Source organism: Schistocerca nitens, chromosome 2 (assembly GCF_023898315.1).
Source record: "Schistocerca nitens isolate TAMUIC-IGC-003100 chromosome 2, iqSchNite1.1, whole genome shotgun sequence".
NCBI lineage: Eukaryota > Metazoa > Arthropoda > Insecta > Orthoptera > Acrididae > Schistocerca > Schistocerca nitens.
The window spans coordinates 247,905,166-247,923,101 of NC_064615.1; the positions used below are offsets into that span (position 1 = coordinate 247,905,166).

The 17,936-nt window shown below is 44.1% G+C and overlaps 1 protein-coding gene across 1 annotated transcript in view; it reads left to right on the forward strand.

The window, feature by feature from the left end:
* Positions 1-17,936, forward strand: part of LOC126234953 (glutamate receptor 2) — a 129,958-nt gene that overhangs the window by 52,313 nt on the left and 59,709 nt on the right. Inside the window, exon 3 of the mRNA XM_049943692.1 lies at positions 7,021-7,283. Coding sequence (XP_049799649.1) covers positions 7,021-7,283 — 263 coding nt within the window. The remainder of the gene's footprint in view (positions 1-7,020; positions 7,284-17,936) is intronic.

A 17,936-nucleotide genomic window follows, 5' to 3' on the forward strand; every position in this document is an offset into this window, starting at 1 on the left:
CAGAAATAACATAATAAATATATCACCGTTCTACTGTTTATTGACACAACACTGATACAAAATAATTCTGTTACCAAGCGCCAAGTTATAGATGAACACTATATGAAAAATTATATAAACTGATTGTGGCTATACCAACGTCCAGGAAGTGCAAGTGACATGCAGAATTCAGGCGAAAATCACAAGTCCGTTGACATACTAAGCCTAGTGAACGTTGAAGTCCAAGTTCCAGTATAGCATTCGGATTCCAAGTCCAGAGCTGAGCCGAATCAACATCGAACAGCAGCCCCGCCACAGCGTAGCACTTCCTAACTGTGGAATAAAATATAGCGCGATGAGAAATGGCTTGTAGACAGTTAAATAAGGCTTCATAGTTAACGGAGCAGGCGGCTGGGGTCGCTGTATATTTTAGGTGACCAGTTGCTGAATTTTATGGCCAATTCTTGTGCGCGCGAAGGCGGCCTGCGATGCTAGCAGCGGCCGCACACGGAGTGCGACCAACGATGCGTTCCTCGGTCGCACATAATAGCGCGCCGCTGCTCAGTCCGAAGATTAATAACGGTGGACAACGCAGTAGTAACATAGGAAAATCCAATCACTCTTCAGAAGATATTGCCTACAAAACACTCTGTGACCCACCCCAGAAAATTACCCAGTGTGTGCGATCCGTACCAGATAGGACTAACTGAGTACGTTGAAGGTGTACAGGTAAGGTCAGCACATTTGGTCACGGGTTGGTATGGCCGACGGGGAAGCTTCACGGAGATGCTCAACAAATTTAACTTGCAGGCGCTTCAAGATAGACACAAACTATCCCGTGAAAGAATAATTTTTTACAAAGCACCACAAAACGAGTTCTCATTGAGGAACGTAGGACTATATCACGATCCTCTAGGTATCGACGCCATATGGATCGCCATGACAAGATTGCACTTACTACAGCACAAGCATTCACGCATCGTTCCTCCGCCGCTCCATACGCGAACAGAACGGGAAAAATTCGTAGTAAGTGTTACAACAGGAAGTACCCTCTGTCATACACTTCACAGTGGCTTGCAGAGTGTAGATGTAGATGCAAATACACTGATGAGTTAAAACATTATGACCACCTACTTAATAGCATGTTGGTCCAACACTTTAATGCAATACAGCAGCAATTCTGCATGATGTGAAACTGTCAAGGCAATCGCTTTACCACTAGATCGCCGGACCCAACAAGTCATTGACAGATTTTCGGAAGTTCCCGCGCACCAGATTTCTATGCACAAGTCATGCAGTTCCCGTAAATTACGGCTCGGTGGTATGTGGGCGCGGAACTGCTGACGGTAGCGTCCTAGACCTGTTAGTTTGGGTTCAGATCAGGCGAATTTGCTGGCCAAGACATCAACGCGGGTTCACCGTCATGTTCCTCAAAGTAGTGCAGCACGATTCTGGGCGAGTGACGTGGACAAATGGAAGATGCTTTCGCTGTTGGGGATGACATCAGGCATGATGGGATGCAGGAAGCTGATAATATTGTTCCCGTAGTCCACACCTGTCAAGGTGTCTTTAATTACTAGCACAAGTCCCATGGAAGCCCAGGTGAATGTCCTGCGTGGCAGATTATTGTTGCACCTACCTGCGACTGTGGCTCAGTGTCTGTTTCCAGCTGTCATTCACCTGGATGATAACGTATCTGGAATAATCATCGAGCGGATGTATTAAGAAATTTGATCCATCTGACTGGATGCATGTTTCCATCGGCGGTCCAGTCTTGGTTATCCCATGTCCACTGCAGTCGTACTTGACGATGTTGTTGGGTCAGCATAGGAACTCGTGGGAGTCGGCTGCTGAGCCCCATTTCCAACATGCACTGAACAGTGTTCTCAAACACTTGGGCCTATGCCAGATTTGTACTGTGTCTTCAGATGTGCCACAGATCCCGCTTTACAGAGCGGGCAAGCTTTTGACCTCCATATTCTATGGTGAGGCGTAGACGTCCAATGATGTGTCGGCAGCTGGGCCAACACCTTGTAGATAGAGGTGGCTTAAAAGGCACGCTAGACTAACGCAGACGGGCGTGAAGTACTGGAACAGGATACGTAATTAATGCTATGAAGAAAAGTACGTAGCTGGTATAATACTTATCTTTAATCAATCATTGTGGTACATCGCACAAAGGAGACTTTAATTACAATCACTGTAAGGCTAATGGCGCCTTGCTAGTTCGTAGCCATTAACTTAGCTGAAGGCTATTCTGTCTCTCGGCTAATGAGAGAGAAAGGCTTCGTACGTCTAGTCGCTAGCTCTGTCGTCCGTACAACTGGGCTGAGTTCGAGTCAGTCTCTCGAGACCTGCCTTGTGGTGGCGCTAGGTTTGCGATCACACAGTGGCGACACGCGGGTCCGACATGTACTACAGGACCGCGGCCGATTTAAGCTACCACCTAGCACGTGTGGTGTCTGGCTGTGACACCACATCCAACACCTGTCGCCTAAACGAGGATTCACCGTGGTTCAGGCACTTTCCGTATATGCTCACGACAATAGAACGCGCACAGCCGACCTGCGTCACGGAGATGCTCGTTCCCGAGCGCAGACCATAAAAGTCCCCTCCTTGTCAAAGCCGCTTACGTCAGTGGATTTCTCCGTATTGTCGGTAGAATGATTTGCCATTTTTCTCTGTTTTGCTTATGCAGGGTGATTTTTCTAAATCGGGACAAACTTCAGGAAACTATCCCTGAGAGGATAACATCCATATCTACATCTACATCTACACGACTACTCTGCAATTCACAATTAAGTACACGGGGAACGCTACTTCTCTGCCGATCCACTCTCAAACAGCGCGCTGCAAAAGCGAACACCTAAGTCTTTCCGTGCTAGCTCTGATTTCCCTTATTTTATTATGATGATCATTTCTCCCTATGTAGGTAGGCGTCAACAAAACATTTTCGCACACTGAGGAAAAACTGGTGATTAATATTTCACGAGAAGGTTCTGTCGTTGCGAAAAACGCCTTTGTTTTAATGACTGCCACACTATTTCTTGTATCATATCCTTCGCAGTCTCTTCCAATTTCACGATAATACAAAACGAGATGCCTTTCTTTCAATTTTTTCGGTGTCCTCCGTCAATCCTATCTGATGCAGATTCCACACCGCACACCAGTTCTCCAGAAGATGGTGAACAAGCATAGTGTAAACAGCCTCCTTAGTAGCCCTGTCACATTTTCTAAGTGTTCTGCCAATAAATCACAGTCTTCAGCTTGCTTTCCTCACAACGAATCTACATGATCGTTCCAGTTTAAGTCATTCCGAACTGTACTCTCTAAGTATTTAGTTAAGTTGCATCCTTTAGATTTGTGTGTAACTAAAATTTAGCAGATCCTTTTTAGTTCAAATGGTTCAAATGGCTCTGAGCACTATGGGACTCAACAGCTGTGGTCATAAGTCCCTTAGAACTTAGGACTACTTAAACCTAACTAACCTAAGGACATCACACACATCCATGCCCGAGGCAGGATTCGAACCTGCGACCGTAGCAGTCGCGCGGTTCCGGACTGCGCGCCTAGAACCGCGAGACCACCGCGGCCGGCTCCTTTTTAGTGCTCATGTGGATGACTTCATACTTTTCATGATTTAGAGTCATTTGCCACTTTTTGCGCCATACAGATATCTCGTCTAAATCATTTTGCAATTGGTTTTGATCAGCTGATGGCTTTACAGGATGGTAAATGACAGCATCATATGCAAACTATCTAAGAAGACTGCTCAGATTGTCTCCTAAATCGTTTATGTACATCAGGAACAACAGATGACCTGTAACACTTCCTTAGGGAACGCCAGATATTACATCTGTTTTACTCGACGACTTCCTGTCAGTTATTACGAACTGTGACCTTTCTTACAGGGAATCACTAGTCCATTCGCACAAATGAGACGATGCTCCATAGGCATGCAATTTAATTAGAAGTCGCTTCTGAGGAACTGTACCAAAATCCTTCTGGAAATCTAAAAATATGGAATAAATTTGAAGTCGTCTGTCGATAGCATTCATTACTCCGTAAGAATAAAGACCTAGTTATGTTTCACAAGAACGATATTTTCTGGAGCCGTGTCGTCTATTTTTCAGTAAATTGTTTTCTTCGAGGTGATTCATAATGTTCTAGCACAGTATATGTATCAAAATCCTACTTCAAATAGACGCTGATATGGTCTGCAATTTAGCAGATTACTCCTATTTCCTTTCTTGGGTATTGGTATGGCTTGTGCAACTTTCCAGTCTTTGAATACGGATCTTTCTACGAGCTACTGTATCAACATACTCTGAAACGAACCTGACTGGCATACAGTGTAGACCGGCAACCTTGCCTTTCTTAAGTGTTATAAGCTGCTTCGCTACACCAAGGATATCTACTTCAAAGTCATAAGAGGTCATATGAAGATATGACCGGAAATACGTTTCAAAGAAGGTACTGTAGAATATAAATATCTATGGATTGAGCATTCGGATGCGCAGAACGAGAATTCTGTTCGCAACATCTCCTGCAGCGCAAGTCACGTGATTTTGGGACAGCGCATTTCAGACTGTACAGCACTTAGCGTATTTTGAGTGTTTTTACTTCGCTGCTACAGACAGATCACCTTCAGAAGTACCGTGAAGTCTGTATACGCATTTTAGACATCTTAACAGTTTGATAAGAGAAATTGAACTTGGCTTAAATACATGAAGAGCAGTGGTACTGTGCTTTTTCGCCACAGTATCACAACTAAAACTTCAATTTATTTACATTCTTTCGGTAACTGGATAAGAAGTGATAGCTAACAATTTTTTTTACGTTTTTCCTTGCATGCGTTCGTGTTGTCGAATCTATGTTCTAATTAATTACGTTAGACGGCGCCAAAGCGTCACGAAAAACGACATATTTGGAACCTCGCACCACCTGCTTGTCTATTATTATTTTCATTTTTATCTTTACTTACCCTTCTTGATTTTATAGACAAGTAAAGATCTACAACATTTTTTCGCCATATTATCAGAAAAGTAAAACTATACATTACACACAAAAAATAAAAGTTACGGGATCATTGCTCGAATTTTGGAATAACAAAAGCCGGCCGAAGTGGCCGTGCGGTTAAAGGCGCTGCAGTCTGGAACCGCAAGACCGCTACGGTCGCAGGTTCGAATCCTGCCTCGGGCATGGATGTTTGTGATGTCCTTAGGTTAGTTAGGTTTAACTAGTTCTAAGTTCTAGGGGACTAATGACCTCAGCAGTTGAGTCCCATAGTGCTCAGAGCCATTTGAACCATTTGAATAACAAAAGAAGAGACAGCGAACATTTTGTTTTAGGTTTGCTATTGCACTGATTCATATTTTCGAATATGTTCTAAGTAATTACGTTACAATGACACTGAATATGTCTTACGCAGAAACACTTCGATACACACAAGAGTTTGAAAACCTGCAAAAAACTGGAGGAAATTAATAAGAGTGTTATGTATAAATTTTATCTGCATATGAACGTAGCACCAGTATGTATACACTGACTGGCAGTTTAGTCAGACACACTTGCAAATTTATCTAGCACTTGTCTTATAAACACATGGCCATCAAATCGCAGAAATTATCTCTAAAATACCGTATCTCGATATTTTTCAACATATAAAGTGCCTCATATCAATATGACATTTATAATTATGCATTTGTTGTACATACCTACGAAAGGTAACTGGTCCTCCTTTCACATACTTCTCTTTACATCTGTAGCAACAACAATACTGCACCACAGCTGTAAGTAAAACTCAAACGTACAGAAATTTATATAAAACAAAGCGAATACGTGTAATATTGAAGTTTGGCTATTACCGCAAATTGTTGACTAGCAGCGTGATCCCAAAATCAGGTGTCTATCCCAGTTTCATGTTGAGAACATGCTCAGTAGACCACACTCACTCCATAGGTATTCTATAAGAGGTGCGTCCGCTTGAAGGTGGAGATAAAAAGTATTTGACATTTTAGGTTTCCATGACTGATAGCACACATGAGAATACAGAAGGCAAGTGGGAATGTTCTGTCTGTACTAGTGTTATAGCTCCACACTCAAGAGCGCAGCGAGCTGGAGTACCATCATGTAGTACCCACACTATCCTCTGTACCACCAAAGGCACGTCTTCCAGCTGGGGAGTCAAGGTGACTTTCCAGAGGTGCAGATATGCCTCACCTGTGAGTTAAGGTGCCATGAGACAGTCGCAAATAATTACTTCCTACACATTGAGGCTGAACTGCTGGTGGTTCACTGCTACCATACTACGGAGAGTCTCAGTAGTCTGTAGATAGGTGTTGCGAACATTGACATTACTACCCCTCATACAAGTAGCCTTATCTGTGAACAGGTTCGATTACAGAATCCGAGTACTATGGTTGCTTGTATGACAAACCAGTAACAAAACCATCACTGTGGAGCGAAATTCGTAGCTAATAAGACCTGCACGCATTGTAAATAGTACAGATAGTGACAGTTGTTGTAGAGAGGGTTCCACACGACCGTCTACCTTATCACATGCTGGTGGACCACCTGTCTGGTACTGAAACTGGGAACACTGTCAGAGACCTTTTGATTCCACCTTCACGTCAGTGTACCGCCTTTGGAACGCATTTCTAGCCAAGACTCCATAACATCTATTTGCTTCTTATCCCCTTGAGGATCGTTTCCTTCAGTCTGTCACCATTCAGCAAAATCAAAATGGTTCAAATGGCTCTGAGTGCTATGGGACTTAACATCTGATGTCATAAGTCCCCTAGACTTAGAACTACTTAAACCTAACTAACCTAAGGACATCACAAATATCCATGCCCGAGACGGGATTCGAACCTACGACCGTAGCAGCCACGTGCTTCCGGACTGAAGCGCCTAGAACCGCTCGGCCACAGCGGCTGGCCAGCAAAATTGCCCTGCATTATTTGTTTACGCTGTCACGTCCGCAGAACGCCCCTAGATGACATTCAGTCTCACAGTGCTTTGGCTAACTATCTGGCTCAGGTACAGCTTGTGGAGTTGGCAGCGCAGTCGCTTGATGCCCGCCTGGAGACGCAGCTGGTGTCGACTGCCTGGGATGAGGGGCCGCCGTGGGGGGAGCCGCAGCCGGGCGGCCGCTGGTCCGGGGTGGTGGGCCGGCTGCTCGACGGCTCCGCGGACGTCGCCTTTGGAGGCCTGCGCTTCTCCCAGAGGCGCGCCCGCATCACGGACGCCACCGCCCCACACGCCAGAGACGCACTCGTCTGGTTCGTGCCCCGGCCGCGCAGGTACACTGCCACTCTCACTAACCACATGAATTAAGAGAAACAACCACTGAAATACATAGGTGGCCTGTGGCCAATGCACTGAAGCTTATCCGAAGTAGGCAATACATTATATTAATGAAACAGTCTTAGGTTATTAGTCAAGTCGTGGCGTCGTGTTATTTCAACATTTGATGAGTTTCCTACCCGTCATCTACAGGCAAAGTGAAGTGTTGGGTTGGGTTGTTTGGGGGAAGGAGACCAGACAGCGAGGTCATCGGTCTCATCGGATTAGGGAAGGATGGGGAAGGAAGTCGGCTGTGCCCTTTCAAAGGAACCATCCCGGAATTTGCCTGTAGCGATTTAGGGACATCACGGAAAACCTAAATCAGGATGGCCGGACGCGGGATTGAACCGTCGTCCTCCCGAATGCAAGTCCAGTGTCTAACCACTGCGCCATTTCGCTCGGTAAGTGAAGTGTTCATGTCCAGTTTGTTCCTTCAGTCATTAGACTGTAGACTCCTTTCCTGAGGCCCCACAAGGTGGGTCAGTTGCATGCCTCTGGGAGAGATGTCACGGCTGATGATTAGGGGGGGGGGGGGGGGCGGCAGCCCGTTAGGTTGGAGGGGAGTCAGACGTCGAGTTCTAGTGCTGCGTATCTCTTCCACAAGCTACCTCCACCACTTTCATACCAGAGTGTTCCTGGCGTACTTTTTGGTAGTGCCACATCCCATGCGGAGCTCAGCTGGAAACCGCTGTCACGCTTGACAAGATAGTCTCTAATGTGAAAGTGGCGGAGGTGGTGGGAGGACATGAACCTTACTAGATGACGAATAGAAATCTCGTCGAGACACTATGACACCATGACGCCATGGCTCGGCTGATAACCTCAGAGGGTTTCATCAATGGAAATCGCCAAAATAGCCTGCATTCCTACGAACATCCTACATACACTCCTGGAAATGGAAAAAAGAACACATTGACACCGGTGTGTCAGACCCACCATACTTGCTCCGGACACTGCGAGAGGGCTGTACAAGCAATGATCACACGCACGGCACAGCGGACACACCAGGAACCGCGGTGTTGGCCGTCGAATGGCGCTAGCTGCGCAGCATTTGTGCACCGCCGCCGTCAGTGTCAGCCAGTTTGCCGTGGCATACGGAGCTCCATCGCAGTCTTTAACACTGGTAGCATGCCGCGACAGCGTGGACGTGAACCGTATGTGCAGTTGACGGACTTTGAACGAGGGCGTATAGTGGGCATCCGGGAGGCCGGGTGGACGTACCGCAGAATTGCTCAACACGTGGGGCGTGAGGTCTCCACAGTACATCGATGTTGTCGCCAGTGGTCGGCAGAAGGTGCACGTGCCCGTCGACCTGGGACCGGACCGCAGCGACGCACGGATGCACGCCAAGACCGTAGGATCCTACACAGTGCCGTAGGGGACTGCACCGCCACTTCCCAGCAAATTAGGGACACTGTTGCTCCTGGGGTATCGGCGAGGACCATTCGCAACCGTCTCCATGAAGCTGGGCTACGGTCCCGCACACCGTTAGGCCGTCTTCCGCTCACGCCCTAACATCGTCCAGCCCGCCTCCAGTGGTGTCGCGACAGGCGTGAATGGAGGGACGAATGGAGACGTGTCGTCTTCAGCGATGAGAGTCGCTTCTGCCTTGGTGCCAATGATGGTCGTATGCGTGTTTGGCGCCGTGCAGGTGAGCGCCACAATCAGGACTGCATACGACCGAGGCACACAGGGCCAACACCCGGCATCATGGTGTGGGGAGCGATCTCCTACACTGGCCGTACACCACTGGTGATCGTCGAGGGGACACTGAATAGTGCACGGTACATCCAAACCGTCATCGAACCCATCGTTCTACCATTCCTAGACCGGCAAGGGAACCTGCTGTTCCAACAGGACAATGCACGTCCGCATGTATCCCGTGCCACCCAACGTGCTCTAGATGGTGTAAGTCAACTACCCTGGCCAGCAAGATCTCCGGATCTGTCCCCCATTGAGCATGTTTGGGACTGGATGAAGCGTCGTCTCACGCGGTCTGCACGTCCAGCACGAACGCTGGTCCAACTGAGGCGCCAGGTGGAAATGGCATGGCAAGCCGTTCCACAGGACTACATCCAGCATCTCTACGATCGTCTCTATGGGAGAATAGCAGCCTGCATTGCTGCGAAAGGTGGATATACACTGTACTAGTGCCGACATTGTGCATGCTCTGTTGCCTGTGTCTATGTGCCTGTGGTTCTGTCAGTGTGATCATGTGATGTATCTGACCCCAGGAATGTGTCAATAAAGTTTCCCCTTCCTGGGACAATGAATTTACGGTGTTCTTATTTCAATTTCGAGGAGTGTATAAATGTAAATTAAAATCCTCCTCCGCGGTTTCTGCCTGTATCTTTAAGTTAATCTTTAGAACTACTGTATGGAATTTGATATGGTTTTCACTAATAGACAGACTGATTTGTGAGGAATGTTTATTCCCATAATTAACATAAATGTTTTTATGCGAATTGGCTAAAGGGTGAAGAACGAATGTTCCCCACCATTACGAAAACGTTGCCATTGATAGGTAGTGCTACATGATTGACCTTCCTCGAATCACAGTAGCTAGTCCAGCCTGGTGATGTACATCTCCTGTGCACATAGAGCATCCTTACCAGTTTCAGCATATTTTTCTTCTCGTAAGAGTGTGCTCCACACCATTCCACACCACTGTTATGTGACAAGGGGTGTAACAGTGTGCTCCGCAAGTGGTTCAAATGGCTCTGATCACTATGGGACTTAACTTCTGAGGTCATCAGTCCCCTAGGACTTAGAACTACTTAAACCTAACTAACCTAAGGACGTCACACACATCCATGCCCGAGGCAGGATTCGAACCTGTGACCGTAGCGATCGCGCAGTTCCAGACTGTAACGCCTAGAACCGCTCCGCCACCCCGGCCGGCTGTGCTCCACATCACTGTTATGTGACAAGGGGTGCTTCTTACAAATGCTGTGTGCCAGAGTGTGCCTCGCACTGATGTTGTGTCACAAATGTTGCTCGATATCAATGTTGTTTGGTGGACGGTGCTTTGTATCAATGTTGCTGGGACAGAGGGTGCTTCGTATCAATATTGCATTGCAGAGGGTGCATCCTAACAACACAATATTGCAGAGGCTGCTTTCCAGTGTTAGAAGGCAGAGGGTGCTTCATACTAATGTTGTGTGACAGAGGGTACTAAGTGCTGATGTTGCGTGGCAGGGGATGGTTCATAGTGATGTTGCATGGCAAAGGGTACTTCGTAGCTATGTTTAGTTGCGAAATATTGGAAAAGTTCAGACAAGAAACGTAGCTCATTACGGAATGGTGCTGGTGTCATGCGGCTGGAAAGTAGCCGTAGCTAGCGCCGAATAGTTCTGCGGTCAGATGGACTGCGTAGCTCGCAACTCCAATCATTGCCACCATACGTCACGCCAAACGCCAGTCAGATATGGTGCAGATAACACTCGTACCTTCTGAGAACTTTCCTGGCGTGCGCTGCTTAGATTGTTTAAGTGATGACATTCATTTCCCCAACGGTGTTCTATAAATTTCAATCAGAGTCGTACATGGTGGTCCGCAAACTAAGTTACTGCTACACCAGACAAACTGTCTGGCGGGAGATACTTAGTGTTAGCAGTGCGAAGCCACAGTGGGTCGCTAGTTGTAATGCATGAATCGCTTTGATAATAGCAAAAGTAGAGGCAACGTAGTGGCCTGAGAAGCATATACCAGTGGTAGTAATTAATTTATGATTATCACTTCGAAAAAATCAAGCTGCGACGATGAAACTCGGTAACGTCGCAGCCCTCCTCAACACGTTCACCCCTCGATGTGAAAATTTTTTCCGGCGATGGATGACGTGGCAGAGATCTTGGTTATACAAGTTTGCATTAAATGCTTCCAAACCAGTAACATTCTTCACTTTATTACCATCAAAATGTTAGGAACTCTAGACCGCGCGCGTACGCGATTCAGCTTGGGCACGGCGCCAGAGCCAGATGCCTCGCTATGCGTCACCACTCAGAGTATATTGCATCACATTGTTCCAACTCTATGGCCCCCGGTTAGTGGAGCGTACCTCCATGTTCAATGTATAAACAGATCAGAATAAATATTAAATATGGTTTTGAAATGAAAGACATTAATAATGACAAAAATATTATTTATTTCAATTTCTATAATAATGTGTTACATCTCCAGTCACTTGGACTTTAGCACATCTTCCAGCACCTTTCATCCATATACACACACTCTCTTGTTCACTTATTTTACGATGATTTCTTGTTCTTAAATAAAATGACTGGTTAGATACAAAGTATGACAGTCCCAAATCTCTATTATACACTTCTCCAACATGAAAAGTACGGTAAGCAATAACATCTCTTGCATTAAATGCTTCCAAACCAGTAACATTCTTCACTTTATTACCATCAAAACGAACAACAGCAACTGTAATCCAACCATTGCCAGCTTGAGCTGCGTCTAATTGCGTAAGTGTAAAATTAATAGTACACCCACAAAACACTGATGGACCTTGCAAAATAACTTGTGATCCTTTGTTAGCAACTCTCACTTCCAGATCTTCTATGGCCTTGTACACAGTTTGACGCGAACGTCGATATCTTCTGCTGTAGCGAGGCATCTCAAAACATGCTGTTGCACGCGCAGCATAGCGAGGCATCTGGCTCTGGCGCCGTGCCCAAGCTGAATCGCGTACGCGCGCGGTCTAGAGTTCCTACCGCGCGCGTACGGGATTCGCCGCCTCCGGCACCGCCGCCGCTCAAGGTCACGAGCTCCGCGTGTATATAAGTAGTTACAGTCAAAGCCGACGTCAGTCGGCGAGCAGCTGCGCGTGCAACAGCATGTTTTGAGATGCCTCGCTACAGCAGAAGATATCGACGTTCGCGTCAAACTGTGTACAAGGCCATAGAAGATCTGGAAGTGAGAGTTGCTAACAAAGGATCACAAGTTATTTTGCAAGGTCCATCAGTGTTTTGTGGGTGTACTATTAATTTTACACTTACGCAATTAGACGCAGCTCAAGCTGGCAATGGTTGGATTACAGTTGCTGTTGTTCGTTTTGATGGTAATAAAGTGAAGAATGTTACTGGTTTGGAAGCATTTAATGCAAGAGATGTTATTGCTTACCGTACTTTTCATGTTGGAGAAGTGTATATAAGTGTATATAAGTAGTTACAGTCAAAGCCGACGTCAGTCGGCGAGCAGCTGCGCGTGCAACAGCATGTTTTGAGATGCCTCGCTACAGCAGAAGATATCGACGTTCGCGTCAAACTGTGTACAAGGCCATAGAAGATCTGGAAGTGAGAGTTGCTAACAAAGGATCACAAGTTATTTTGCAAGGTCCATCAGTGTTTTGTGGGTGTACTATTAATTTTACACTTACGCAATTAGACGCAGCTCAAGCTGGCAATGGTTGGATTACAGTTGCTGTTGTTCGTTTTGATGGTAATAAAGTGAAGAATGTTACTGGTTTGGAAGCATTTAATGCAAGAGATGTTATTGCTTACCGTACTTTTCATGTTGGAGAAGTGTATAATAGAGATTTGGGACTGTCATACTTTGTATCTAACCAGTATTTTATTTAAGAACAAGAAATCATCGTAAAATAAGTGAACAAGAGAGTGTGTGTATATGGATGAAAGGTGCTGGAAGATGTGCTAAAGTCCAAGTGACTGGAGATGTAACACATTACTATAGAAATTGAAATAAATAATATTTTTGTCATTATTAATGTCTTTCATTTCAAAACCATATTTAATATTTATTCTGATCTGTTTATACATTGAACATGGAGGTACGCTCCACTAACCGGGGGCCATAGAGTTGGAACAATGTGATGCAATATACTCTGAGTGGTGACGCATAGCGAGGCATCTGGCTCTGGCGCCATGCCCAAGCTGAATCGCGTACACGTGTGACACAGCAAGTTCAAATTGCTTAAAAAGATTGAACATGGAGGTACGCTGCTGTAACCATTGGCCATAGAGTGAGAACAGTTCATTTTCTTTCATTTGAGACCATTTTCATAAAATTCAGATAAGTAAATAATTTCATCATAATTACATCCTCAATTAAGGTGCTTTTACCATAACCAGAGAAACCATGTAAAGCTAAAACTTTTTTAAAACCATTTTTCAAACCATCATTCCACCATGTAACAACCTCCCCAGCCCAACCATTATAATCAAGACAAAATGGCTTAAAGGGCACAGAAGTAATATTTTCTGACCAATACGATTTATGGTAGTCATTCAAGAATCTCCAAGTGTTCATGTGCTCAACTACAAAAGGATGTTTAACATCGAAATGTTTGTTATGTTTACAAAAGTAAAATATCTTCAAAGCACGTGACAACTTGTCTACCCTGCAGTTAAAAATACATTTGTAATCATTCTTGCTAACATATATGAGAGCATTTCTCTCTGACCGAGCTGGTTGGCAATCAATACTATACGCGCGCGGCATGTTTTGAGATGCCTCGCTACAGCAGAAGATATCGACGTTCACGTCAAACTGTGTACAAGGCCATAGAAGATCTGGAAGTGAGAGTTGCTAACAAAGGATCACAAGTTATTTTGCAAGGTCCATCAGTGTTTTGTGGGTGTACTATTAATTTTACACTTACGCAATTAGACGCAGCTCAAGCTGGCAATGGTTGGATTACAGTTGCTGTTGTTCGTTTTGATGGTAATAAAGTGAAGAATGTTACTGGTTTGGAAGCATTTAATGCAAGAGATGTTATTGCTTACCGTACTTTTCATGTTGGAGAAGTGTATAATAGAGATTTGGGACTGTCATACTTTGTATCTAACCAGTCATTTTATTTAAGAACAAGAAATCATCGTAAAATAAGTGAACAAGAGAGTGTGTGTATATGGATGAAAGGTGCTGGAAGATGTGCTAAAGTCCAAGTGACTGGAGATGTAACACATTATTATAGAAATTGAAATAAATAATATTTTTGTCATTATTAATGTCTTTCATTTCAAAACCATATTTAATATTTATTCTGATCTGTTTATACATTGAACATGGAGGTACGCTCCACTAACCGGGGACCATAGAGTTGGAACAATGTGATGCAATATACTCTGAGTGGTGACGCATAGCGAGGCATCTGGCTCTGGCGCCGTGCCCAAGCTGAATCGCGTACGCGCGCGGTCTAGAGTTCCTACCGCGCGCGTACGGGATTCGCCGCCTCCGGCACCGCCGCCGCTCAAGGTCACGAGCTCCGCGTGTATATAAGTAGTTACAGTCAAAGCCGACGTCAGTCGGCGAGCAGCTGCACGTGCAACAGCATGTTTTGAGATGCCTCGCTACAGCAGAAGATATCGACGTTCGCGTCAAACTGTGTACAAGGCCATAGAAGATCTGGAAGTGAGAGTTGCTAACAAAGGATCACAAGTTATTTTGCAAGGTCCATCAGTGTTTTGTGGGTGTACTATTAATTTTACACTTACGCAATTAGACGCAGCTCAAGCTGGCAATGGTTGGATTACAGTTGCTGTTGTTCGTTTTGATGGTAATAAAGTGAAGAATGTTACTGGTTTGGAAGCATTTAATGCAAGAGATGTTATTGCTTACCGTACTTTTCATGTTGGAGAAGTGTATATAAGTGTATATAAGTAGTTACAGTCAAAGCCGACGTCAGTCGGCGAGCAGCTGCGCGTGCAACAGCATGTTTTGAGATGCCTCGCTACAGCAGAAGATATCGACGTTCGCGTCAAACTGTGTACAAGGCCATAGAAGATCTGGAAGTGAGAGTTGCTAACAAAGGATCACAAGTTATTTTGCAAGGTCCATCAGTGTTTTGTGGGTGTACTATTAATTTTACACTTACGCAATTAGACGCAGCTCAAGCTGGCAATGGTTGGATTACAGTTGCTGTTGTTCGTTTTGATGGTAATAAAGTGAAGAATGTTACTGGTTTGGAAGCATTTAATGCAAGAGATGTTATTGCTTACCGTACTTTTCATGTTGGAGAAGTGTATAATAGAGATTTGGGACTGTCATACTTTGTATCTAACCAGTATTTTATTTAAGAACAAGAAATCATCGTAAAATAAGTGAACAAGAGAGTGTGTGTATATGGATGAAAGGTGCTGGAAGATGTGCTAAAGTCCAAGTGACTGGAGATGTAACACATTACTATAGAAATTGAAATAAATAATATTTTTGTCATTATTAATGTCTTTCATTTCAAAACCATATTTAATATTTATTCTGATCTGTTTATACATTGAACATGGAGGTACGCTCCACTAACCGGGGGCCATAGAGTTGGAACAATGTGATGCAATATACTCTGAGTGGTGACGCATAGCGAGGCATCTGGCTCTGGCGCCATGCCCAAGCTGAATCGCGTACACGTGTGACACAGCAAGTTCAAATTGCTTAAAAAGATTGAACATGGAGGTACGCTGCTGTAACCATTGGCCATAGAGTGAGAACAGTTCATTTTCTTTCATTTGAGACCATTTTCATAAAATTCAGATAAGTAAATAATTTCATCATAATTACATCCTCAATTAAGGTGCTTTTACCATAACCAGAGAAACCATGTAAAGCTAAAACTTTTTTAAAACCATTTTTCAAACCATCATTCCACCATGTAACAACCTCCCCAGCCCAACCATTATAATCAAGACAAAATGGCTTAAAGGGCACAGAAGTAATATTTTCTGACCAATACGATTTATGGTAGTCATTCAAGAATCTCCAAGTGTTCATGTGCTCAACTACAAAAGGATGTTTAACATCGAAATGTTTGTTATGTTTACAAAAGTAAAATATCTTCAAAGCACGTGACAACTTGTCTACCCTGCAGTTAAAAATACATTTGTAATCATTCTTGCTAACATATATGAGAGCATTTCTCTCTGACCGAGCTGGTTGGCAATCAATACTATACGCGCGCGGCATGTTTTGAGATGCCTCGCTACAGCAGAAGATATCGACGTTCACGTCAAACTGTGTACAAGGCCATAGAAGATCTGGAAGTGAGAGTTGCTAACAAAGGATCACAAGTTATTTTGCAAGGTCCATCAGTGTTTTGTGGGTGTACTATTAATTTTACACTTACGCAATTAGACGCAGCTCAAGCTGGCAATGGTTGGATTACAGTTGCTGTTGTTCGTTTTGATGGTAATAAAGTGAAGAATGTTACTGGTTTGGAAGCATTTAATGCAAGAGATGTTATTGCTTACCGTACTTTTCATGTTGGAGAAGTGTATAATAGAGATTTGGGACTGTCATACTTTGTATCTAACCAGTCATTTTATTTAAGAACAAGAAATCATCGTAAAATAAGTGAACAAGAGAGTGTGTGTATATGGATGAAAGGTGCTGGAAGATGTGCTAAAGTCCAAGTGACTGGAGATGTAACACATTATTATAGAAATTGAAATAAATAATATTTTTGTCATTATTAATGTCTTTCATTTCAAAACCATATTTAATATTTATTCTGATCTGTTTATACATTGAACATGGAGGTACGCTCCACTAACCGGGGGCCATAGAGTTGGAACAATGTGATGCAATATACTCTGAGTGGTGACGCATAGCGAGGCATCTGGCTCTGGCGCCATGCCCAAGCTGAATCGCGTACACGTGTGACACAGCAAGTTCAAATTGCTTAAAAAGATTGAACATGGAGGTACGCTGCTGTAACCATTGGCCATAGAGTGAGAACAGTTCATTTTCTTTCATTTGAGACCATTTTCATAAAATTCAGATAAGTAAATAATTTCATCATAATTACATCCTCAATTAAGGTGCTTTTACCATAACCAGAGAAACCATGTAAAGCTAAAACTTTTTTAAAACCATTTTTCAAACCATCATTCCACCATGTAACAACCTCCCCAGCCCAACCATTATAATCAAGACAAAATGGCTTAAAGGGCACAGAAGTAATATTTTCTGACCAATACGATTTATGGTAGTCATTCAAGAATCTCCAAGTGTTCATGTGCTCAACTACAAAAGGATGTTTAACATCGAAATGTTTGTTATGTTTACAAAAGTAAAATATCTTCAAAGCACGTGACAACTTGTCTACCCTGCAGTTAAAAATACATTTGTAATCATTCTTGCTAACATATATGAGAGCATTTCTCTCTGACCGAGCTGGTTGGCAATCAATACTATACGCGCGCGGCATGTTTTGAGATGCCTCGCTACAGCAGAAGATATCGACGTTCACGTCAAACTGTGTACAAGGCCATAGAAGATCTGGAAGTGAGAGTTGCTAACAAAGGATCACAAGTTATTTTGCAAGGTCCATCAGTGTTTTGTGGGTGTACTATTAATTTTACACTTACGCAATTAGACGCAGCTCAAGCTGGCAATGGTTGGATTACAGTTGCTGTTGTTCGTTTTGATGGTAATAAAGTGAAGAATGTTACTGGTTTGGAAGCATTTAATGCAAGAGATGTTATTGCTTACCGTACTTTTCATGTTGGAGAAGTGTATATAAGTGTATATAAGTAGTTACAGTCAAAGCCGACGTCAGTCGGCGAGCAGCTGCGCGTGCAACAGCATGTTTTGAGATGCCTCGCTACAGCAGAAGATATCGACGTTCGCGTCAAACTGTGTACAAGGCCATA